Consider the following 24,771-nt stretch of genomic DNA (forward strand, 5'->3'; position numbering starts at 1 on the left):
CTCAGATGCAATAATTGAATTACCAATGTTTCGACAGCCAAGCTGTCTTCATCAGGGTATAATCACAAACACTGCGGGATGACTCGTTTATATAGTGTCAAAAGACACACAGGTGTCTGTAATCATGGCCAGGAGTGGCCTAATATCATTGGTTAATTATCAAATATTAAAATGGCATACAAAGAACAGCATACAAACAACAAATGGATAGCATACAGGACATTGATCACAAGAATGGCTTCAGATCAAAGTCTACGTTGAGACCGAAGGGCGCAGGGGTCTTTAAGTTAAAGATCCGGGCAGCCTCTCGTTTTAACCATAAATTATCAAGGTCACCCCCTCTCCTAGGGAGGGTGACATGTTAGATGCCAATATAACGCAGAGACGAAATCGAGTGGCCTGCCTCCAAGAAGTGGGCCGCAACTGGACAAGTCAAGTTTTTACACCTAATGGTGCTACGACGCTCTGAGATTCGTACTTTTAATTCACACTTTGTTTTACCCACATCATTTTTACCACAAGGACAAGTTATAAGATAAATAACTGCCTTAGTGAAGCACGTAATAACACCTTTTATTGGGATCGATTTCCCTGTTTGTGGGTGTTTGAAGGATCTACATTTATAAGTGCTATTGTATTGAGCACAGCCATTACACTTGTACTTTCCATCCAGGAGGGGCGTTGTTAGACGTTGTTCAGGAATATCTTGGGTTGGTAAATCAGAGTGTACCAACTGGTCTCTGAGATTTCTGCTCCGTGAGAATACGACCAAGGCAAGGTCCGAAAACACAATCAATTGAATTTACCACAGGTAAACATCTCAAGGATGATCAATGGAAACAGGATGCATCTGAGCTCAATTTCAAGTCTCATAGCAAAGGGTCTGAATACTTATGTAAATAAGGTATTTCTGTTTTTTTTATTTTAATACATTTGCAAAAATTGTCACTTTGTCATTATGGAGTATTGCGTTAAGATTGATGAGGATTATATATATATATATTTTGTCCATTTTAGAATAAGGCTGTAACGTAACAAAATGTGGAAAAGGTCAATGTGTCGCAATACTTTTCTAATGAACATAAAGGCTCTCTCTCTTAAGTGGTAGTATGTATCTTGTGATAGTTATTGCCTTATCAATACCATTTAGTTCAGCACTGACGAATGATAGGAGAAAAATGAGTATGATTGATGGGAATTAAACTCAGGAGCGTTACGGTAAGATGATAAAGGACAGCTACTGGAAATGAAAGATTTAAAAAAAAAAAGAAAGAGAGAGAGCTAACATTATTTTCAAAAATAAAAACAAAACAAAATGGAGGATCAAACTTAAACGACATCAAACTGAGCCGCGACTTCTTTCAGAGAGGGATATGTGGGTTAGCTGCAGAAAAATACACTTGAGATCAAATCAAAGTAAATTTGGTCGGGAAAATGTGATCATAAGGGTTTGAAGAGGCAGTTGCACAGGGCCCGAGTCGTTTTTAAAATCTCTGTGTGTTCTGTAGCTCCTCAGGTAACCTGGTCAAATGGAGGTTAGCTTTGAACTCTCCTCTCCTCTCCTCTCCTCAACTTTCCTTTCCTTCCCTCTTCTTTCCTTCCCTCTTCACTCCTCCTCTCCTCAACTTTCCTTTCCTTCCCTCTCCTCTCTTGTCCACTTATTTCCTTCCCTCTTCACTCCCCCTCTCCTCTCCTTCTCCTCCCCTCTCTTCTCATGTCCCACTCCTTTCCTCACCTCTCCTTTCCTCTCCTCTCCTCTCCTTTCCTTTCCTCACCTCTCCTTTCCTGTCCTCACCTCTCCTTTCCTGTCCACTCCTCTCCTCTCCTTTCCTTTCCTTTCCTATCCTTTGCTCTCCTCTCCTTTCCTTTCCTTTCCTTTCCTCTCCTCTCCTCTCCTTTCCTTTCCTTTCCTTTCCTTTCCTCACCTCTCCTCTCCTCTCCTCTCCTCTCCTTTCCTTTCCTCTCCTTTCCTTTCCTCTCCTCTCCTCACCTCTACTCTCCTTTCCTGTCCTTTCCTCTCCTTTCCTCACCTCTCCTTTCCTTTCCTCACCTCTCCTTTCCTTTCCTCTCCTCTCCTCTCCTGTCCTCTCCTCTCCTTTCCTCACCTCTCCTGTGAATGTCATATTCTGACATTCTGTAGTTTGCTCATTGTTAGGAAGCTCCTACCATTAGAAGAGTTCGTTCTAAGCCTGGGAACATACAGTAATCACTTCAGACAGACAAGATGGCCCAAACCATTCATCTGTGTGATCTGCTCTGGTTCCTTTGGAAAATATTTGTTTGTAGATGTTTGTTTTCTTGAAAATGTTACTGAGGGTTTCTATTCAGTGTCCAGATTTGAGTAGGTGTGTGGGCTTATGTTCATGTAGTCATGTGTTAGTAAACATGTCTTGTGTTTCATGAGTACTGCCACTCAAACATCAAAAAGATCTCTAAATGCCTATGGTATATTTTTCATCTTTTAAAAATAATTATTTTGAGATGAGTGTTTGAAAACTAGGGCAGACCTCATAGAGGGAGAGTGGAGGGGGATGGGGGGAAACCCCCAGAGACATTTCTTCACTGGATGTTTTGAATCCGTCTAAATCCCCAGAGACATTTCTTCACTGGATGTTTTGAATCCGTCTAAATCCCCAGAGACATTTCTTCACTGGATGTTTTGAATCTGTCTAAATCCCCAGACATTTCTTCACTGGATGTTTTGAATCTGTCTAAATCCCCAGACATTTCTTCACTGGATGTTTTGAATCTGTCTAAATCCCCAGAGACATTTCTTCACTGGATGTTTTGAATCTGTCTAAATCCCCAGAGACATTTCTTCACTGGATGTTTTGAATCTGTCTAAATCCCCAGACATTTCTTCACTGGATGTTTTGAATCCGTCTAAATCCCCAGAGACATTTCTTCACTGGATGTTTTGAATCCGTCTAAATCCCCAGAGACATTTCTTCACTGGATGTTTTGAATCTGTCTAATCTTTTTAATCCCACTAATATTTCCCCATGCAACACCGTTTTATAAAAAAGAGTGCCGTGGTAATTTATGGTACCTTGTTTTCGGGTACAGTTGTTTTCAAAGCATCCTCAGACATGAATCAGTGTGTCAAAAAATATGCAGTTTACTTCAGAAAATTTGCTTTACTGCTATCAGTGATAGTGAACCAGTATACAGATAGCATGTTAGCATATCAGTGATAGTGAACCAGTGTACATATAGCAGGTTAGCATATCAGTGTTTGTGAACCAGTGTACATATAGCAGGTTAGCATATCAGTGTTTGTGAACCAGTGTACATATAGCAGGTTAGCATATCAGTGTTTGTGAACCAGTGTACAGATAGCAGGTTAGCATATCAGTGTTTGTGAACCAGTGTACATATAGCAGGTTAGCATATCAGTGTTTGTGAACCAGTGTACAGATAGCAGGTTAGCATATCAGTGTTTGTGAACCAGTGTACAGATAGCAGGTTAGCATATCAGTGTTTGTGAACCAGTGTACAGATAGCAGGTTAGCATATCAGTGTTTGTGAACCAGTGTACAGATAGCAGGTTAGCATATCAGTGTTTGTGAACCAGTGTACAGATAGCAGGTTAGCATATCAGTGTTTGTGAACCAGTGTACAGATAGCAGGTAAGCATATCAGTGTTTGTGAACCAGTGTACAGATAGCAGGTTAGCATATCAGTGTTTGTGAACCAGTGTACAGATAGCAGGTTAGCATATCAGTGTTTGTGAACCAGTGTACAGATAGCAGGTTAGCATATCAGTGTTTGTGAACCAGTGTACAGATAGCAGGTTAGCATATCAGTGTTTGTGAACCAGTGTACAGATAGCAGGTTAGCATATCAGTGTTTGTGAACCAGTGTACAGATAGCAGGTTAGCATATCAGTGTTTGTGAACCAGTGTACAGATAGCAGGTTAGCATATCAGTGTTTGTGAACCAGTGTACAGATAGCAGGTTAGCATATCAGTGTTTGTGAACCAGTGTACAGATAGCAGGTTAGCATATCAGTGTTTGTGAACCAGTGTACAGATAGCAGGTTAGCATATCAGTGTTTGTGAACCAGTGTACAGATAGCAGGTTAGCATATCAGTGTTTGTGAACCAGTGTACAGATAGCAGGTTAGCATGTCAGTGTTTGTGAACCAGTGTACAGATAGCAGGTTAGCATGTCAGTGTTTGTGAACCAGTGTACAGATAGCAGGTTAGCATATCAGTGTTTGTGAACCAGTGTACAGATAGCAGGTTAGCATATCAGTGTTTGTGAACCAGTGTACAGATAGCAGGTTAGCATATCAGTGTTTGTGAACCAGTGTACAGATAGCAGGTTAGCATATCAGTGTTTGTGAACCAGTGTACAGATAGCAGGTTAGCATGTCAGTGTTTGTGAACCAGTGTACAGATAGCAGGTTAGCATACCCTACACTCATTGTACACTCAATGTTACTGCAGTAGTTTCCTGTAGCTTATTCATTGAAGGTGGCTGCTGGCTGGAATATTGCTGACAGTTGGTGTGTGTGTGTGTGTGTATGTGTGTGTGTGTGTATGTGTGTGTGTGTGTGTGTGTGTGTGTGTGTGTGTGTGTGTGTGTGTGTGTGTGTGTGTGTGTGTGTGTGTGTGTGTGCATGCACGTTTGTGAGTGCGTGCGTGTGTGTGTGCGTGCACACACACCTTAGGGAATGTCCTCACACGGATTTGCTGAGGTGGAGCGATGCTCGTTGCTAGGGAGAACCAGTGATATGGCAACATATGCATTAGCACAGTCATATAGCATATCTATCTATCTATCTCTATATATATATATACACACATATATATATATATATATATATATATATATATATATATATATATATATAATATATATAAATATAAATATAAATATATATATAAATATAAATATATATATATATATAGCAGAGAGAGGCTTCCAGACAGAGGCTTCCAGAGAGAGGCCAGCTATCCATAGAACATTGTCTTTAACGCAGAGGTAACTCTGTCACAGAGATTGTGCAGATAAATGTTTGAATCTTTCCCGGGAATTCCCAGGTTTTTACAGAAATCCCGGTTGAAATATTCCTGAACTCAGGAAATCCAGAATCCTCCAACCAGGATTCTGGGAAAACCTGATCATTTTTGGGGACATGACCAGAACCGTAAACAGAGGACAGTAGGAGTAAAGGGGGACGAATATTGTTAGTCCCTGAGCAGTGAACACCTGATCCCAGATCTGTTTGTGCTGTCTTGCCAGCACCTTTGGTCATTCTCATAGACGGCACAAACAGATCTGGGACCAGGCTAGTAAATACTGTGTCCTCTGCTATAAATCTCCTGCTTATCGTCTCTGGTGTCAGTATGTTGGATAGGTCCGTGGTTATCTCTTTGTAGGTTGTTGTTACTCACTTCCTGTGGTCAACATGTCACTGTTGTAGGATACAAACAGATACTGTCCCTGTGTAAGTCCCCATATTTATTCATTTTTACTTCACCTTTTATTTAACCAGGTAGGCCAGTTGAGAACAAGTTCTCATTTACAACTGCAACCTGGACCAAGATAAAGCAAAGCAGTGAAACAAAAACAACAACACAGAGTTACACATAAACAAATCTCTAGAGTCAAAATAGAAGCACTTACAGTTTGCACTACCTAACAACTCTGTGGGAGATGAGAGGGTCAAGACTCCACTATTCAGGACAGTGATGGTCACGCCCTGACCTTAGAGATCCGTTTTATTTCTCTATTTGGTTAGGTCAGGGTGTGATATGGGGTGGGCATTCTATGTGTTGTTTTCTATGTTTCTTTATTTCTATATTTTGGCCGGGTTATGGATCTCAATCAGGGACAGCTGTCTATCGTTGTCTCTGATTGGGAATCATACTTAGGTAGCTCTTTTTCCCTCCTTTCAGTGTGGGTAGTTATCTTTGTTAGTGGCACTATAGCCCTGTAAGCGTCACGGTTGTTTTTCGTTTCTTGTTTTGTTGGTGACATTTTAAATAAAAAGAGAAATGTACGCTCACCACGCTGCACTTTGGTCTCCTTCTAACGACGGCCGTGACAGTGATGTCATATGAGTTATGGCTATAGTATGCTGCCATCCCTGGTTCAGGCTACATTGTATTGCTGTGATATCATTTTCATCTGGTTTTATTAGGTGATTGAACCCTTTATCGTTCCAGGTGAGAGATGAGAGATCACACGGGTGTTTAAAAGTCAGTTAAGAACAAATTCTTATTTGCAATGACTGCCTACCCCGGCCAAATACGGGCCAATTGTGCACCGCCCTATGGGACTCCCAATCATGGCCTGGATGTGATGCAGCCTGAATTCGAAAGAGGGACTGCAGGGATGCCACTTGCACTGAGATGCAGTGTCTTAGACCGCAGTGCCACTCAGGGGAGGGGGGTTATTATAAAGTAGAAAACCCCTCTGTATCAAAATGTCTTGAAATTTTCTGCTGCAAACTTTTTAAGTGTCAATCTTTTGTCATAAAAACTTTACGTAGCATGTCATGATGTGAGATTATTCTACAGAGGTAGTTAATACGATATGTCTACATGATTGGTTTGTCTTGTTTTCTATCAGGTTAAGGATCTCCGATGCCATGCGACCCACCTCCTCTCCTCAGTGAGACAGCCCATACCTAAACCTCCAGGACCCCACAGGACAGGAGAGAGATGTGAAGCCAGCTCTGGGCTCATGCTATAAGGCCCAAGAGAGAGACCCAGAGACCCAGACTCTGAGAGTTGTGGGTACACAGCGTTATCTAATGGATGGCAGAGTGACTAAGTGAAGGAAGGAACTCAGAACAGAACTGACGTGAGGTCATAATGAGTGGTCAGCAAGGCGAGCCGGCCATCGGCCACAGCCATGTTGGTGAGGTCAGGAACAACAACCAGAACAGCCATGTTGGTGAGGTCGAGAGCAACAACCAGAACCAGCAGGCCGGGGGAGGGGGAGTGGGAGCAGTGATACCCGATGGGGATGCTAATGCTAACCAGATGATCCAGATGGGGGAGGGGGGCAGCGACGGCGGAGGGGAGAGTACAGGAGGAGATGTTGACACTCTGCCCCCCCTGATGTCTCAGACCACTGTGGTATGACGCTATACATCTGAGTGACGTGCAGAACTGAGTGACTTAGACATCTGAGTGACTGACACATCTGAGTGACTTATAGATCTGAGTGACTGACACATCTGAGTGACTGACACATCTGAGTGACTTATAGATCTGAGTGACTGACACATCTGAGTGACTTATAGATCTGAGTGACTGACACATCTGAGTGACTGACACATCTGAGTGACTTATAGATCTGAGTGACTTAAACATCTGAGTGACTTATAGATCTGAGTGACTGACACATCTGAGTGACTTATAGATCTGAGTGACTGACACATCTGAGTGACTGACACATCTGAGTGACTTAAACATCTGAGTGACTTAAACATCTGAGTGACTTATAGATCTGAGTGACTTATAGATCTGAGTGACTTAGACATCTGAGTGACTGACACATCTGAGTGACTAACACATCTGAGTGACTTATAGATCTGAGTGACTGACACATCTGAGTGACTTATAGATCTGAGTGACTTACAACACATCTGAGTGACTTAGACATCTGAGTGACTTAGACAACTGAGTGATTTACACATCTGAGTGATTTAGACATCTGAGTGATTTACACATCTGAGTGACTTAGACATCTGAGTGACTTAGACATCTGAGTGACTTACAGAACTGAGAAGTACTAAGCGATACACAATTCCAATAAGACCTCCACATACCAAAGATCATTCTTAGCAAGAGCACTGAATTCTATTTATTTCTTAATTTGACTGTTTTACACTCCCGATGCCTGTCCACATAGTACGCATAGATGGTATCTCTTTTTTTTAAAAGTCTTTAATGCTATTTATATACTGATGTTGAATCAACCTTTTACCTGAACAGGTGTCTCAGACAGTCACAGAGGAGCAGAAGAACAAGATCGTCATCTGGGGGACAGACTCTCAGTGTGACGACCCTGAGCTGGCCGAGTTTGAGATGTTAGAATGTCAGGAGCTGGAGGCATACCTGGTAGAAGAAGAGGAGGAGGAAGAGGAGGTGGTATGTGTAGGAGTAGGAGTGAAAGGAGGTGCACGGCAGATCCTCCTGGACCAGCCTGTCTCCATAGTGGATCTCGTCTCTGACAGTAAAGAGGGAGGAGGGAGGAGGACTATTCAACGGGGCTCTGGGGGGCAGGACGCCGTCACCATGGACTCTGGAGGAACCAGAGGGACGGCGGAGTATGTGACGAGGACAGAGTTCAGCTCTGAGAAACACGTCTTGGTGTCCCGCCTGTCCACTATGTTCAGTCCGGATGGGAGTCTGGTCAGTGCTCTGGACGCCGCTGGACGGACACAGACCACCACCACAGACTCCTGGCACGTCCCCTCTGGACCCTCAGGACCAGACGGGCCCATCTTAGAGGATCTCACCCTGGCCTCCCAGTCTTGTTCCACCATCTCAGACCAGTCCAAGGCCTCTCAGCCATCCAAACAACCTCAGGCTCCATCTAAAAGCACAATACAACGAGCTGACCTCGATCTAAACCAGAACACAACTGTTAGGTCTGAGAAGGTTGTCGTTCCGGAAGCACAAGTCAGTAACAACGTCGTAGTGGGTCGTTGTAAATGTCAGCAGAACATGGAGGAAGATCAGGGCAATGAAAAGCACAACCAGAATCTGGAGCAGAGGTACCAGGATGGTAGAGGCAGTGAAGGGAAGGCAGCTGAGGAACACCAAGATGCTAGAGGTAGTGGGGGGAAGGCAGCTGAGGAACACCAAGATGCTAGAGGCAGTGGGGGGAAGGCAGCTGAGGAACACCAAGATGCTAGAGGCAGTGGGGGGAAGGCAGCTGAGGAACACCAAGATGCTAGAGGCAGTGGGGGGAAGGCAGCTGAGGAACACCAAGATGCTAGAGGTAGTGGGGGGAAGGCAGCTGAGGAACACCAAGATGCTAGAGGTAGTGGGGGAAGGCAGCTGAGGAACACCAAGATGCTAGAGGTAGTGGGGGGACGGCATCTGAGGAACACCAAGATGCTAGAGGTAGTGGGGGAAGGCAGCTGAGGAACACCAAGATGCTAGAGGTAGTGGGGGAAGGCAGCTGAGGAACACCAAGATGCTAGAGGCAGCGGGGGGAAGGCAGCTGAGGAACACCAAGATGCTAGAGGCAGCGGGGGGAAGGCAGCTGAGGAACACCAAGATGCTAGAGGTAGTGGGGGGACGGCATCTGAGGAACACCAAGATGCTAGAGGTAGTGGGGGGAAGGCAGCTGAGGAACACCAAGATGCTAGAGGCAGTGGGGGGAAGGCAGCTGAGGAACACCAAGATGCTAGAGGTAGTGGGGGGAAGGCAGCTGAGGAACACCAAGATGCTAGAGGCAGTGGGGGGAAGGCAGCTGAGGACCACAAGGTTATTCCCCCTGATATGAACCAAAACTCACCTGCCAAGTTAGGCACAAATGGGATTCAATCTGTTGAAACCAGAAGCTTGAAGAAGCTTGGCTCTTTTGATAAAACCTCAAAGGAACAAGGATCCTTCGGACAAAGCATGAGGAAAACGACTTCGTTTGAACCAAGCATAAAGAAAACAACCGTGTTTGAAAACACCACAAAGAAGTCGGCCTCATTTGATAGAAGTTTGAAGAAAGAACCTTTCTTAGATAGAACGTTGATGAAAGAGGCATCCTTCGACAGAACGTTGAGGAAGCAAGGCTCATTTGAACGCAGCTCCAGTCCTTCTAGCCTGGATGGGAGGAAGCCTTGGGGTAGCCCAAGCAGGAGCCCCAGCCGCCCCGCCACCCCTCCCTGGTCCCCCAGGAGACCAGCCCCCTCCTCCCCCGCCAAGACCAGCTCCAGACCCCCCTCCTCCACCTCTCCAGCCAAGGCCAGCAACCAAGCCTCCAGCCAGGACCGCAGCGACTCCCCACAGAGGGGTACCACCAGTGGCCTCAAAGCACCTAGTAAGGTATGTGTAATCAGCAGCATCCCCAAACCCATCTCCCCTCAGCCACCTGCGGACCCTAGGAGGGCCTCTCCTCACAAACCCAAACCCGCCCGTCCAAAGATCATCACGTACGTCCGTAAGACCCCCCAGGTGAAGTCCCAGGGGACGGAGGTTGACCCAAATGAAGCCTTGACACTCCCTCTCCGCCTGTCCTCTCCCCACCCCAGCCCTCCTACAGCCCACAGGAAGCCCCACAAGACAGGGCCCCATTCTAAGGCCTCACAGGTGCTCTGCTCCTCTAATATACTATTTGATAAGTACCGGCAGGAGATGCAGAAGGCAGGACACTTTCCCCCGGGTACCGGCATGACGTCGCTGGGCATCAAACCTCCCAGCCACCCTCCTCCTCACAACCTCTCTTTGAACTCTGAGAGCGTTCATGGGGAACTGTCTGACAGATACATGCCTGAGGTGAGAGGGTGTGGTATCGTCGTGTGTGCATTTGTAAAAGCCAAATGTTCGCATGCTTGAAAATCAAATCCTTTTCTTTGTTCTGACTGATACAAAACTTGAATTTAATATAATATAATTGAATGAATTGAACTAAATGGAAATTAAGCGAACTGATAATAACTGAAGTTGTTTGTCTCTGGTCTAGCTGGCTCCAACACCTTCACAGCTGGCTCCCCAGGAGGGGACAGGCCTCTACCGTTCCCCCAGGCCCAGAGGGCCCCAGCTGGGGTTAGGGGCCGTCACCCGGCAGCCTGCTGCAGCCAAGAACAGGACTATGTTCCAGGGCCAGACCGGTCAGAGGTCAGGGGTCGTGACCCTCAGCCATCCAGGACAGCAACAGGCACCGCCAGGGAACAACCAGGGAAACCACGACTCCACAGGTGAGACAGAGACCAAGAGGCTGAGGGGAGGCTGGAGGGAAAGAGTGAGGGAGAAGGGGAGGCGGGAGAGGATGGGAGGGGGAGAGGAGGGGGAGGGAGAGTGGGAGAGGAGGGGAGAGAAGAGGAGAGGAGAGGGGGAGAGGGGGAGGGAGAGGGGAGGGGGGGTCATCTCTACAGCTGCTGTTTACCATTATAGAATTACAGTATGTTGCTGCTGGAATGTTATGCTGTGTGTTCTAGAATGATCATGTTGATATGTTCCTGCTGCGTGTTCTAGAATGATCATGTTGATATGTTCCTGCTGCTTGTTCTAGAATGATCATGTTGATATGTTCCTGCTGCGTGTTCTAGAATTATCATGTTGATATGTTCCTGCTGCTTGTTCTAGAATGATCATGTTGATATGTTCCTGCTGCGTGTTCTAGAATTATCATGTTGATATGTTCCTGCTGCGTGTTCTAGAATTATCATGTTGATATGTTCCTGCTGCGTGTTCTAGAATTATCATGTTGATATGTTCCTGCTGCGTGTTCTAGAATGATCATGTTGATATGTTCCTGCTGCGTGTTCTAGACTGATCATGTTGATATGTTCCTGCTGCGTGTTCTAGAATGATCATGTTGATATGTTGATATGTTCCTGCTGCGTGTTCTAGAATTATCATGTTGATATGTTCCTGCTGCGTGTTCTAGAATGATCATGTTGATATGTTCCTGCTGCATGTTCTAGAATGATCATGTTGATATGTTCCTGCTGTGTGTTCTAGAATGATCATGTTGATACATTTTTTTTAGCTAGGACTGTGTGGGAGTGGTCTGAGAGAGGGGCCTAATTGGAGGAGCCTAATGGGAGGGATGTGTAACATGAAAACTAGCTGTTATTGACAGAGAGGAGGGCAAACTTTCTTTACTGTTATTGGTTTATTAACATCTGATGTCACCAGGTGGTCCAACAAAAAAACACCCAGTCAAACAAGCTGATATTCTCAGGGGGGCTTTTCAAACAACTCTCACACTAAAATGCATCATCATCATTTTACATTTCTCAATATTATTCTAACCACATAGTGTGGAAATATATATATAAAACATAAGGAATCAGTTTTTTTGACTGCACTACCCCTTTAATTGGGGTGGCAGGGTAGCCTAGTGGTTAGAGTGTAGAGGTGGCAGGGTAGTCTAGTGGTTGGAGTGTAGAGGTGGCAGGGTAGCCTAGTGGTTAGAGTGTATAGGTGGCAGGGTAGCCTAGTGGTTAGAGTGTAGAGGTGGCAGGGTAGCCTAGTGTTTAGAGCGTTGGACTAGACTGTTAAACCCAATGTTCCCTGGTAGGCCGTCATTGAAAATAGGAATGTGTTCTAAACTGACTTGCCTAATTATTAAATAAAAATAAATAAAAATAATAATAATTTAGATGGAAATTAATAAAATATTATTAAAGACTTGCTGAAGTGCCATCATTCAGCATTTTGGCTGTGCACCCTCTGTGAATTCTAGGAAGATTTGAACCCAGCTAACTCTTACTTTATTTGCCATTTAATATGAATGTACTATAGTCTTTTTATTTGATTTAAAGGGGAAGTCAAACTACATTTTCCATTTTTTTATTTTTAAATTCCACACTGAGGTCGAAATAACACTTTGAAACTGGAAAATGGTGATAATGGCCTTTTGGCGTAGATCTTAAAGAAAGAAGGAAAACAAATGGCACACAGCATGACATCACAATCTGATCGGATTATTCTGACCAATGACCAGTCGTTTTATTTGCATATGTATCCTCCGACATGAAGGGGTAAGCTGGGTAGGCTCTAGAGTCTAGATGATCCTATCCGCCAATCAGGGCTGTGTATGTAAATATATACTATTGTTGTATTAACACTCCCACACAGTCAGACTGAGCATTTCAATGGCAAAAGAAAGCTAAGGGAAATAAATAACAAAAATATGTATATTTTCATGAAATTAACACATACTATGATTTATTAGACAGACAGTGATGGTTAAAAACATGTAATTAAAAAGACTGCATGGGGGCTTTAACCTGTTGAGATGGGGAAAATATTTTTTTATTTTTTATTAAGTTAAACGTGTGCTCTTTATGACAGAATGTCAAAATTACACTACTCAACAGGCACCTAATTGGTGGAACGGTTCATTGACTTTGACTGGTTATGTTAATTTAATTTAGTCAGCGATACTTTGATGTTGAAGGATTTTTCTTCCTCTCTGCTACCTTTGCCAGCATCGTCCTAGTTACCAAGCCCTGGGGCAGATGGACATATCTATTTTCTAGAAGTTATTGTAAGGAATACCGTAGTCATTTAAAAATGAGAAAAAGTCCTTCAAATATTAATGAGGTTTTACTGCAGACACCTACAGCCTTTGAAGTACAAATAACCGACAGCAGTGGAACTGGTACATCGCTTGACAGAAGTACCAACTAAAACATAATATTTCTCACTGTGGCAGAACTGACTGGCTCATCTATTCAGCTTACAAACACATGATCGCTGATCGTTCATGTAGCGTTATGTAGCATTATGTACCATTATAGTGTGATATGTAGCATTATAGTGTGATATGTAGCGTTAGTGTGTTATGTAGCATTATAGAGCGTTATGTAGCGTTATAGTGTGTTATGTAGGATTACAGAGCGTTATGTAGCATTACAGAGCGTTATGTAGCATTATAGTGTGTTATGTAGCATTATAGAGCGTTATGTAGCGTTATAGTGTGTTATGCAGCATTACAGAGCGTTATGTAGCATTATATAGGGTGTTATGTAGCATTATAGGGTGTTATGTAGCATTATAGAGCACAATGTAGCATTATAGGGTGTTATGTAGCATTATAAAGCATTATGTAGTACTGTAGCACGTTATGTAGCATTATAGAGCATTGTGTAGCACCATATAGCATTAGAGCATTATGTAGGCATTATAGAGTCATGTAGCATTATATAGGGTGTTATGTAGCATTATAGAGCTTTATGTAGCATTATAAAGCATTATGTAGTACTGTAGCACGTTATGTAGCATTATAGAGCATTGTGTAGCACCATATAGCATTATAGAGCATTATGTAGGCATTATAGAGTCATGTAGCATTATATAACATTATTGGGCGTTATATAGCATTATAGAGTGTTATGTAGCGTTATGTAATTACGCTACATAAAGTATTTCAAAACCATGAGAAATCATTCATGTGGCTCTCTCCATCACGGTCTCATCCTCCCTCCATCCCTCCATTCTATCAGACAGAGAGAGAAATGACTTGACATATTAATAGCCTATCATCACAGGGACCAGGCGGTAGGCACATGATCTGAGATTGAGCGGCTGTATGGTCAGCCTGCGGCCATAAGGGAGAACAGAGTAAGGATGTGTGTCTTTCCCTGTCAAGATGATTCAGTGCATATCTATACAGAACAAAAATATTAACGCAACATGCAACAATTTCAACGATTTTACTGAGTTACAGTTCATATAAGGAAATCAGTCGATTGAAATAAATAAATTAGGCCCTAATCTATGGATTTCACATGACTGGGCAGTGGCGCAGCCATGGATGGGCCTGGGAGGGCATAGGCCCACCCACTTTGGAGCCAGGCACAGCCAATCACAATTATTTTTTTCTGCACAAATGGGCTTTATTACGGACAGAAATACTGCTCAGTTTCATCGGCTGTCCAGGTGGCTGGTCTCAGGCGATCCCGCAGGTAAAGAAGCCCGGATAATGAGGTCCTAGGCTGCTGTGGTTACGCCTGGTCTGCGGTTGTAAGGCCGGTTGGACATACTGCCAAATTCTCTAAAACGACATTGGAGGCGGCTTATGGTAGAGAAATTTGCATTCAAATCTCTGGCAACAGTTCTGGTGGACATTCCTGCAGTCAGCAGGCCAATTGGACACCCCCTCAAAACTTGAGACACCTGTGGAATTGTGTTGTTTGACAAAACTGCACATTTTAGAGCCTTTTAGAGCCTTAACCTTTTATTTTCCCCAGCACAAGGTACACCTGTGTAATAATAATGGCGCCGGAGAGGATGGCTGCTGTTTTACAGTCTCCTAACCAACTGTGCTATTATGTGTGTTTTTTTTGGTGTGTTTTTAAACTTATTTTGTATATAATGTTACTGCTACCATCTCTCATAACCAAAAAGACCACGATTACTCACCTCGAACTGGACAAAGATTTTTTTCTTTAATCCCCATCATTCGCGTGAAGAAAATACTGAAATACAGGGGGCGGAGATCGTGGTGCCTTGTGAGAATTCAACGGCAAGTGAGTAACCCGCCTCTACCATCCCTTCTATTGGCCAACGTGCAATCACTTTAGAATAAACTGGATGATCTCTGTTCGAGACTATCCTACCAACGGGACATTAAAAACAATAATATCTTATGTTTCACCGATTCGTGGCTGAATGGATGATATACATTTGGCTGGGTTTTCCGTGCATCGGCGGGACTGAACAGCTACGCCTGGTAAGACGAGGGGTGGGTGGCTGTGTCTATTTGTCAATAACAGCTGGTGCGCAATGTCTAATATTAAGGAAGTCTCAAGGTATTGCTCACCTGAGGTAGTGTGCCTCATGATAAGCTGTAAACTACACAAGAGAGTTTTCATCTATATTATTCGTAGCCGGTTATTTACCGCTACAAACTGATACTTGCTCTAAGACCAGCACTCAACGAGCTGTATAAGGTCATAAGCAAACGAGAAAATGCTCATCCACAAGCAGCGCCCCTGGTGGCCAGGGACTTTATTGCAGGCAAACATAAATCTGTTTTACCTCATTTCTACCAGCATGTCACATGTGCAACCAGAGGAAAAAAACTCTAGACCACCTTTACTCCACACACAGATATGCATACAAAGCTCTCCCTCGCCCTCCATTTGGAAAATCTGACCATAATTATATCCTCTTGATTCCTGATTACAAGCAAAAAACTAAAGCAGGAAGTACCAGTGACTCGCTCAATACGGAAGTGTGGATAATGTGGATGCTACGTTACAGGACTGTTTTGAAAGCAGGAAGCACCAGTGACTCGGTCTATTAAAACGTGGTCAGATGAAGCAGATGCTAAACTACAGGACTGTTTTGCTAGAACAGACTGGAATATGCTCTGGGATTCATCCAATGGCATTGAGGAGTACACCACCTCACTCATCGGCTTCATTAATAAGTGCATCGATGACATCATTCCCACAGTGACCGTACGTACATATCCCAACCAGAAGCCATGGATTACAGGCAACATCTGCACCGAGCTAAAGGTTAGAGCTGCTGGTTTCTAGGAATGGGACACTGATCTGGATGCTTATAAGAAATCCCGCTATGCCCTCCGACGAACCATCAAAAAGGCAAAGCATCAATACAGGACTAAGATTGAATCCTACTACACCGTCTCTGACGCTTGTCGAATGTGACAATGCTTGCAAACTATTACAGACTACAAAGGTAAACCCAGCAGCGCACTGCCAAGTGACGCGATCCTACAAGACTGGCGAAATTCCTTTTATGCTTGCTTCGAGGCAATCAACACTGAAGCATGCAGGAGAGCACCAGCTGCCCCGGACAACTGTGTGATCACGCTCTCCGTAACTGATGTGAGCAAGACCTTTAAACAGGTCAATATTCACAAGGCTGTGGGAGCAGGACGGTTTACCAGGACGTGTACTCAGAGCATGCGTGAACCAACTGGCAAGTGTCTTCACTGACATTTTCAACCTCTCCCTGACCAAGTCTGTAATACCTACATGTTTCAAGCAGACCACCATAGTCCCTGTGCCCAAGGAAACCAAGGTAGCCTGCCTAAATGATTACCACCCCGTGGCGCTCACATCGGTAGCCATTAAGTGCTTTAAAAGGCTGTTCATGGCTCACATCAACAGCATTCTCCAATTCACGTACCGCCCCAACAGATCCACAGATGACGCAATCTTAATCGCACTCCACACTGCCCTTTCCCACCTGGACAAAAGGAACACCTACGTGAGAATGCTGTTCATTGACTACAGCTCAGTGTTCAACACCATAGTGCCCACAAAGCTCATCACTAAGCTACTTCCTAGTTTGGGGGCTTATCTAAACTTCTGAAGGGGAAGCTCCAGATAGCCAAGAATAAGCTGATCAGGGTAGGACTGAAGGTGAGTCCACATACTCACATAGGCAGGAGCTGCTTTCAGGAACTAAACTGGCTGCCTGTTGAAGCTAGGGAGTCCCAGATTAGACTTGGTTTGGTTTACAGGAGTATTTATGGTCCTGCGCCCAGATATCTAAGTGATGACTTTCCTCGTGTTAGGGATGCACACAACCACAGCACCCGATCAGGTGTTGCTGATGTGTGCTTATACAGGTTCAGGAGTAATGCTGGGAAAGGTACTGTCTTGTATACTGGAGCCTCAGAATGGAATGAGTTGCCTCTGTCCATAAAAACAACGTCCTCTCTGGGCAGCTTCAAAAATGCGTTTGATGTCTTCTGTGCCCATATGAATAACCCCTAAGATGTAACTGCAATGATGAGATAGATGTTCTTCTTCTCTGTTTTTGATGAGATAATGTTCTTCTTCTCTGTTTTTGATGAGATAGATGTTCTTCTTCTCTGTTTTTGATGAGATAGATGTTCTACATCTCTGTTTTTGATGAGATAGATGTTCTACTTCTCTGTTTTTGATGAGATAGATGTTCTTCTCTGTTTTTGATGAGATAGATGTTCTACTTCTCTGTTTTTGATGAGATAGATGTTCTTCTTCTCTGTTTTTGATGAGATAGATGTTCTTCTTTTCTGTTTTTGATGAGATAGATGTTCTTCTTTTCTGTTTTTGATGAGATAGATGTTCCTCTTCTCTGTTTTTGATGAGATAGATGTTCTTCTTCTCTGTTTTTGATGAGATAGATGTTCTACTTCTCTGTTTTTGATGAGATAGATGTTCTTCTTCTCTGTTTTTGATGAGATAGATGTTCCTCTTCTCTGTTTTTGATGAGATAGATGTTCTTCTTCTCTGTTTTTGATGAGATAAATGTTCTTCTTTGTTTTATTATTTCACTGCCATACTGTGTTCCATCTTGTCCAGCCATCTTGTCTCAAGAGGACCACAATGGAAACAAGTCCCAGACTTTATTGTGTGTTATCGTCAATGATTTTATTCATGTGCATGTATGGCTTTTAAGTTTTATGTGTGCTTGTTTTTTTTTTTAAATGGGCGAATTAATAAACTTAACTGAACTAAGGACCCTGGGACTAAACACCTCCCTCTGCAACTGGATCCTGGACTTTCTGAAGGGTTGCCCCCAGTTGGTAATGGCAACAATACATCTGCCACGCTGATCCTCAAGACGGGGGCCCCTTAGGGGTGCGTTCTTAGTCTCCTCCTGTACTCCCTGTTCACTCACGACTGCGTGGCTAAGCACGACTCTAACACCATCATTAGTGGTAGGCCTGATCACCGACAACGATGAGAGTCGGTGATCAGTGTGGTATCAGGACAGCAACCTCTCCCTCAACGTGAGCAAGACAAAGGAGCTGATCGTGGACTACAAGAAAAGGAGGGTCGAACAGGCCCCCATTCAAATCGACAGGGCTGTAGTGGAATGGGTCGAGAATTTCAAGTTCCTTGGTGTCCATAACACTAACACGCTATCATGGTCCAAACACACCAAGACGGTGCTTAAAAGGGCACAACACCTTTTCCCCCTCAGGAAACTGAAAAGATTTGGCATGGGTCCCCAGATCCTCAAAAAGTTCTACAGTTGCACCATCGAGAGCACCTGAGCGTTTGCATCACCGCCTGGTATGGCAACTGCTCGGAATCTGACCGTAAGGTGCTACAGAGGGTAGTGTGTACAGCCCAATACATCAGTGGGGCCAAGCTTCCTGCCATCCAGGATCTCTATATATATATATATAATAGGCGGTGTCAGAGGAAGGTAAAAAAAAATTGTCGAAGACTCCAGTCACCCAAGTCATAGACTGTTCCCTCTGCTACCGCACGGCAAGCGGTACCGGAGCACCAAGTCTAGGTCCAAAAGGCTCCTTAACAGCTTCTACCCGAAGCTATAAGACTGCTGAAAAATTAACGAGGAAAATCCTCCCTCGTTGGGGACACTTCCCAGGTTCCCTATGAAAACAAAACCTATTTTAGGCTTTAGGGGGTAGAGTTAGAATTGGGGTTAGGGACAATAGGGTTTTTAATGGAAATACATTATAGGTCCCTACAAGGATCGTAATACCAAACATGAAAACATTAATGTAAACTGGGCATCTACCACCCCACTATCAGAAAGGCTATGTTTCTCTGGTGTAGAGCATGAACCTGACAAGCGCCACTTCCTGTATGAGGAAGGGTCGTACTCTACGGATGGTGTAGAGCATGAACCTGACAAGCGCCACTTCCTGTATGAGGAAGGGTTGTACTCTACAGATGGTGTAGAGCATGAACCTGCACGAGCGAGTCACTGCTTTGTTGTTTGCAGAGAACGACAGGGTGTTGACCAGGGTCATGCCAAGGTTCTTTGCATTCTGGGAGGGCAACACTGGAGTTGTTAACCGTGATGGAGATGTCTTGGAGCGGGCAGGTCTTTGCCTGGTGGACAATAGCTCCGTTTTTTCGAGCTCCGTTTTTTCGAGCTTAAGATGATGGGGGACAGAGAGCTGATTTCCATCACAGGGCACAGCAGGTGTTTATGTGTAAAGGACCACAGGAGGAGGCAGATATCTGGGTCCAGGTCCAGGGGCAGGTATCTGGGTCCAGGTTCAGGGGCAGGTATCTGGGTCCAGGTCCAGGGGCAGGTATCTGGGTCCAGGGGCAGGTATCTGGGTCCAGGGTCAGGTATCTGGGTCCAGGTCCAGGGGCAGGTATCTGGGTCCAGGGGCAGGTATCTGGGTCCAGGTCCAGGGGCAGGTATCTGGGTCCAGGGGCAGGGGCAGGTATCAGGGTCCAGGGGCAGGCAGGTCATACACAGAAAAGGCAACACTACAGGCAGGGAAAAGGATAGTAACATTGTCCGGGAGATCAGGCAAGAGGTTGATAACAGGACATCCGATAGGCTAAAGTACAGGCAGGGAATAGGCAAAAGGCGTCGTTAGTGAGGCAGGCAAAAACTATCACACACAGGATGATTAAATTACGGGAAAAACAGAGAAGAGAAGTGTGTCACAAAACAAACAATACCTCTCAGTGACGGAGTGCAAAGAACTGAACTGAATAGTGTGTGATAATGACATACAGGTGTGTGAACAGGTGATCAGAAAATTGGGTGATTGGGATCTGGAGCGTGAGCTGCGTTCAGGGGATCTAGGTGTTTGAGATTGTTAGTTGGAAGCAGATGTTACAGAGGTGAGATGTTTGCCAGGCACGCACGAGTGTTGTCACCTGGGTGTCAGAAGGAGGGGGGGGGGAGTGTACTTGAGTGTCATCTGCATAGCAATGATAGGAGAGGCCATGTGGGGATATGACAGAGCCCAGTGACTTGGTGTTTATATAGAAGAGGGCCAAGAACCGAGCCCTGGGGGACACCTGAGAGTACGTGGTGCAAATATAGATCCTCTCCACGTCACCTGGTAGGAGTGTCCTGCCAGGTAGGATGTAGGAGTGTGCAGAGCCTGAGACGCCCAACCATAAGAGGATGGAAAGGAGGATCTGAAGGTTCACGGTGTCGAAGGTAGTGGATAGATCTCGGAGGATGAGAACAGAGGAGAGAGAGTCAGTTTTGAAAGAGTGGAGAGCCTCAGTTGAATACTCCATCTTGAAGTGGTTAGGGTCAAGAAGATAACTAGAGCGTTGCTCAGAGACAGCTCACTCAAGGGTTTTGGAAAGAAAAGAAAGAAGTCTGTAGTTTTTAACGCCAGAGGGGTCGAGTGTTAGTTTCCTGAGGAGAGGAGCGACTCTGGCCATCTTGAATGCAGGATGCAGCCAGTGGTCAGAGATGAGATGATGAGGGAAGATGCACACAGCGCGCTACTGAAATTGCCTGGCGTTGTTCGGCATGCAAAATAACTTGTCGATCAATGACTTGCGACATGCTTAGTCAGACACTGAAAGAGGTGACACATCAGTTGTCACAAAGGACGAGAGGTATTTTCGAGAGCTAGAAAGAAAACTAATTTGAGCAAAACGATGATAGTGAACCAACTTCGTTTGAATCGATTTTTTTTGACCGATGCGTGCTGGATCGGTTTGGAGTCCCTTATATTTTAAAACGAATGAACCAGGTGAATCGATGTGTATCGGTGAATAATCTGTGGTGATGATGATCATGGTCTCATGACAGCAGAGTAGAAGCTACGAATATCATCACAGGTCCCTAGTGGGGTCACACAGTCTGCTTCCCAAATTAAACCCTATTCCAGATTTAGGATGCAGTGAAGTGATGGGTGAAGGCCTGAGGGGGCCAGTCGATAGGATGAATGAATGGATAGGGATGATGGCTGTGTCGTATTGGAGTGATGTGTTAGCACTCGTGGGATTAAATCACAAATAGCCCTCCACCTTGTCTTCTGTAATCCATTTGCCTCCATATCCCTATTCGATCCTTTCAGATCTGCACATGATCATTTATACAGTATATGACTTTGCCCCTCCACTAAACCCCCTTCACCCTCCAGCAGACCAGAGGACGCCAGGTCCAGAGACCACCGTGGCCAGGACCCTGCTGCCTAAACCGGGTCAGTCTCGTCTGCGACCCCCAGGCTTCTCGGCCTTGCCACCTGCCCGTCTGGTCGCCTTCGGCTTTGTACGCAGCTCCAGTGTCTCCTCGGTTTCCAGCAACCAAACGACAGTGAGCAACCACAGCGACCCCTGCCGACCCTCCCAACGTGAGTCACACGCACAGGAACGGACACACCGGCAGAGACACACACACACACACACACACACACACACACATGCACACATATACAGGCACATTGTAACGATGTGCGCTGAGAGTCGGGAAGCAAGTTCATGGAGTGAGTGTTTTAATAAATAAACACAGCATAATACAGAACAAGAAACACGAACAACGCAACAGACATGACAGAGAAACAATAACGGAAGGAACCAAAGGGAGAGACATATATAGGGAAGGAACCAAAGGGAGTGACGTATATAGGGAAGGAACCAAAGGGAGAGACAGATATGGGGAAGGAACCAAAGGGAGAGACATATATGGGGAAGGAACCAAAGGGAGAGACATATATGGGGAAGGAACCAAAGGGAGAGACATATATGGGGAAGGAACCAAAGGGAGTGACATATATAGGGAAGGAACCAAAGGGAGAGACATATATGGGGAAGGAACCAAAGGGAGAGACATATATGGGGAAGGAACCAAAGGGAGTGACATATATGGGGAAGGAACCAAAGGGAGGGACATATATAGGGAAGGAACCAAAGGGAGAGACATAAATAGGGAAGGAACCAAAGGGAGAGACATATATGGGGAAGGAACCAAAGGGAGTGACATATATAGGGAAGGAACCAAAGGGAGGGACATATATAGGGAAGGAACCAAAGGGAGTGACATATATAGGGAAGGTAATCAGGGAGGTGATGGAGTCCAGGTGATGTCATAATGAGAGTAACGATGGTGACAGGTGTGCGCCATAACGAGCAGCCTGGTGACCTAGAGGCCGGAGAGGGAGCGCACGTGACACACACACAGACACACACAAATACAAGCAAACAGTACGTAGGCATGCAGATACACACATAGACACACAACACACACACACACACACCATTCACAAGCAGTAACACCATACTTACATTCAGAAAGTATTCAGACCCCTTCACTTCTTCCACATGTTGTTACTTTACAGCCTTATTCTAAAATGGATTAAATAGTTTTTTTCTCCTCAATCTACACACTATACCCATAGTAACAAAGAAAAATAAGGTTTTTAGAATTATTGGCAAGTGCATTACAAATAAAAAACGGAAATATCACATTTTACATAAGTATTGAGACCCTTTACTCAGTACTTTGTTGAAGCACCTTTGGCAGCGATTACAGCCTCGAGTTTTCTTGGGTATGATGCTACAAACTTGGCACACCTGTATTTGGGAAGTTTCTCCTATTCTTCTCTGCAGATCCTCTCAAGCTGTCAGGTTGGACGAGGAGCGTCGCTGCACAGCTATTTTCAGGTCTCTCCAGAGATGATCGATCGGGTTCAAGTCTGGGCTCTGGCTGGGCCACTCAAGGACATTCAGAGATTTGTCCCGAAGCCACTTTTGCATTGTCTTGGTTGTGTGCTGAGGGTTGTTGTCCCGTTAGAAGGTGAACCTTCGCCCCAGTCTGAGGTCCTGAGCGCTCTGAAGCAGGTTTTTATCAAGGATCTGTCTGTACTTTGCTCCGTTCATCTTTCCCTCGATCCTGACTAGTCTCCCAGTCCCTGCCACTGAAAAACATCCCCACAGCATGATGCTGCCACCACCATGATTCATCGTATGGATGGTGCCAGGTTTCCTCCAGACGTGACACATGGCATTCAGGCCAAAGAGTTCAATCTTGGTTTCAGACCAGAGAATCTTGTTTCTCATGGTCTGAGAGTCCTTTAGGTGCCTTTAGGCAAACTCGAAGTGGGCTGTCATCTGCCTTTTACTGGGCAGTGGCTTCCGTCTGGTCACTCTACCATAAAGGCATGATTGATGGAGTGCTACAGAGATGGTTGTCCTTCTGGAAGGTTCTCCCATGTCCACAGAGGAACTCTGGAGCTCTGTCAGAGTGACCATCAGGTTCTTGGTCACCTCCCTGACCAAAGCCCTTCTTTCCCGATTGCTCAGTTTGGCTGGGCGGCCAGCTCTAGGAAGAGTCTTGGTGGTTCTACATTTCTTGGGGACTTCTTGGGGACCTTCAATGCTGCAGACATTTTTTGGTACCCTTCCCAAATTTCTGTGCCTTGACACAATCCTGTCTCGAACAATTTGAGTCTCATAGTAAAGGCTCTGAATACTTATGTAAATAAGGTATTTCTGTTTTAATTTTTTCTAAATAAATGTTCTTTAAAAATTCTAAAAACCTGTTTGCGCTTTGTCATTATGGGGTATTGTGTGTAGATTGATGAGGGGGGATATAAGGCTGTAACTTAACAAAATGTGGAACAAGGGAAGGGGTCTGAATACTTCCCGAATGCCCTGTAATATTGGTTTATAGTCATAAAATGTAACATTGAAACAAAGTAAAACAGAGCCTGGACTCGAACCAGGATCTCTAGTAGCACTGTGATGCAGTGCCTTAGACCACTGCACCACTCATCACAGTGCTAGCTGTGCCACTAGAGATCCTGGTTCGAGTCCAGGCTCTGTCTCAGTGGTCTAAGGCACTGCATCACAGTGCTACTAGAGATCCTGGTTCGAGTCCAGGCTCTGTCTCAGTGGTCTAAGGCCCTGCATCACAGTGATACTAGAGATCCTGGTTCGAGTCCAGGCTCTGTCTCAGTGGTCTAAGGCACTGCAACACAGTGCTACTAGAGATCCTGGTTCGAGTCCAGGCTTTGTCTCAGTGGTCTAAGGCACTGCATCACAGTGCTACTAGAGATCCTGGTTCGAGTCCAGGCTTTGTCTCAGTGGTCTAAGGCACTGCATCACAGTGCTAGCTGTGCCACTAGAGATCCTGGTTTGAGTCCAGGCTCTGTAGTCTGTAGTCCAGGCTCTGTACCGGGAGACCCATGGGGAGGGGCACAATTGGCTCAGTGTTGTCTGGGTAAGGGGAGGGTTTGGTCGGCAGGGATGTCCTTGTCCCATCGATCACTAGCGACTCCTGTGGCGGGCCGGGCGCCGTGCACGGTGTTTCCTCATTGGCTTCCGAAGGGTTAAGTGGGCATTGTGTCAAGAAGCAGTGCGGCTTGGTTGGGTTGAGTTTCGGAGGACGCACGGCTCTTGACCTTCGCCTCTCCCGAGTC

The 24,771-nt window shown here is 45.1% G+C and overlaps 1 protein-coding gene across 1 annotated transcript in view; it reads left to right on the top strand.

The window, feature by feature from the left end:
• Window positions 1–7,015: 7,015 nt before the first annotated feature.
• The window catches only part of mtus2b (microtubule associated tumor suppressor candidate 2b), a 100,646-nt gene continuing 82,890 nt past the window's right edge, over window positions 7,016–24,771 (top strand). The window contains 6 exon segments of the mRNA XM_064985591.1: window positions 7,016–7,094; window positions 7,956–9,092; window positions 9,138–10,463; window positions 10,651–10,885; window positions 21,496–21,705; window positions 23,145–23,208. Of these exon segments, the coding sequence (XP_064841663.1) occupies window positions 7,077–7,094; window positions 7,956–9,092; window positions 9,138–10,463; window positions 10,651–10,885; window positions 21,496–21,705; window positions 23,145–23,208 (2,990 nt within the window). The 5' untranslated portion in view covers window positions 7,016–7,076.

The sequence above is a fragment of the Oncorhynchus masou genome, chromosome 13 (assembly GCF_036934945.1).
Source record: "Oncorhynchus masou masou isolate Uvic2021 chromosome 13, UVic_Omas_1.1, whole genome shotgun sequence".
Taxonomy (NCBI): Eukaryota; Metazoa; Chordata; class Actinopteri; order Salmoniformes; family Salmonidae; genus Oncorhynchus; species Oncorhynchus masou.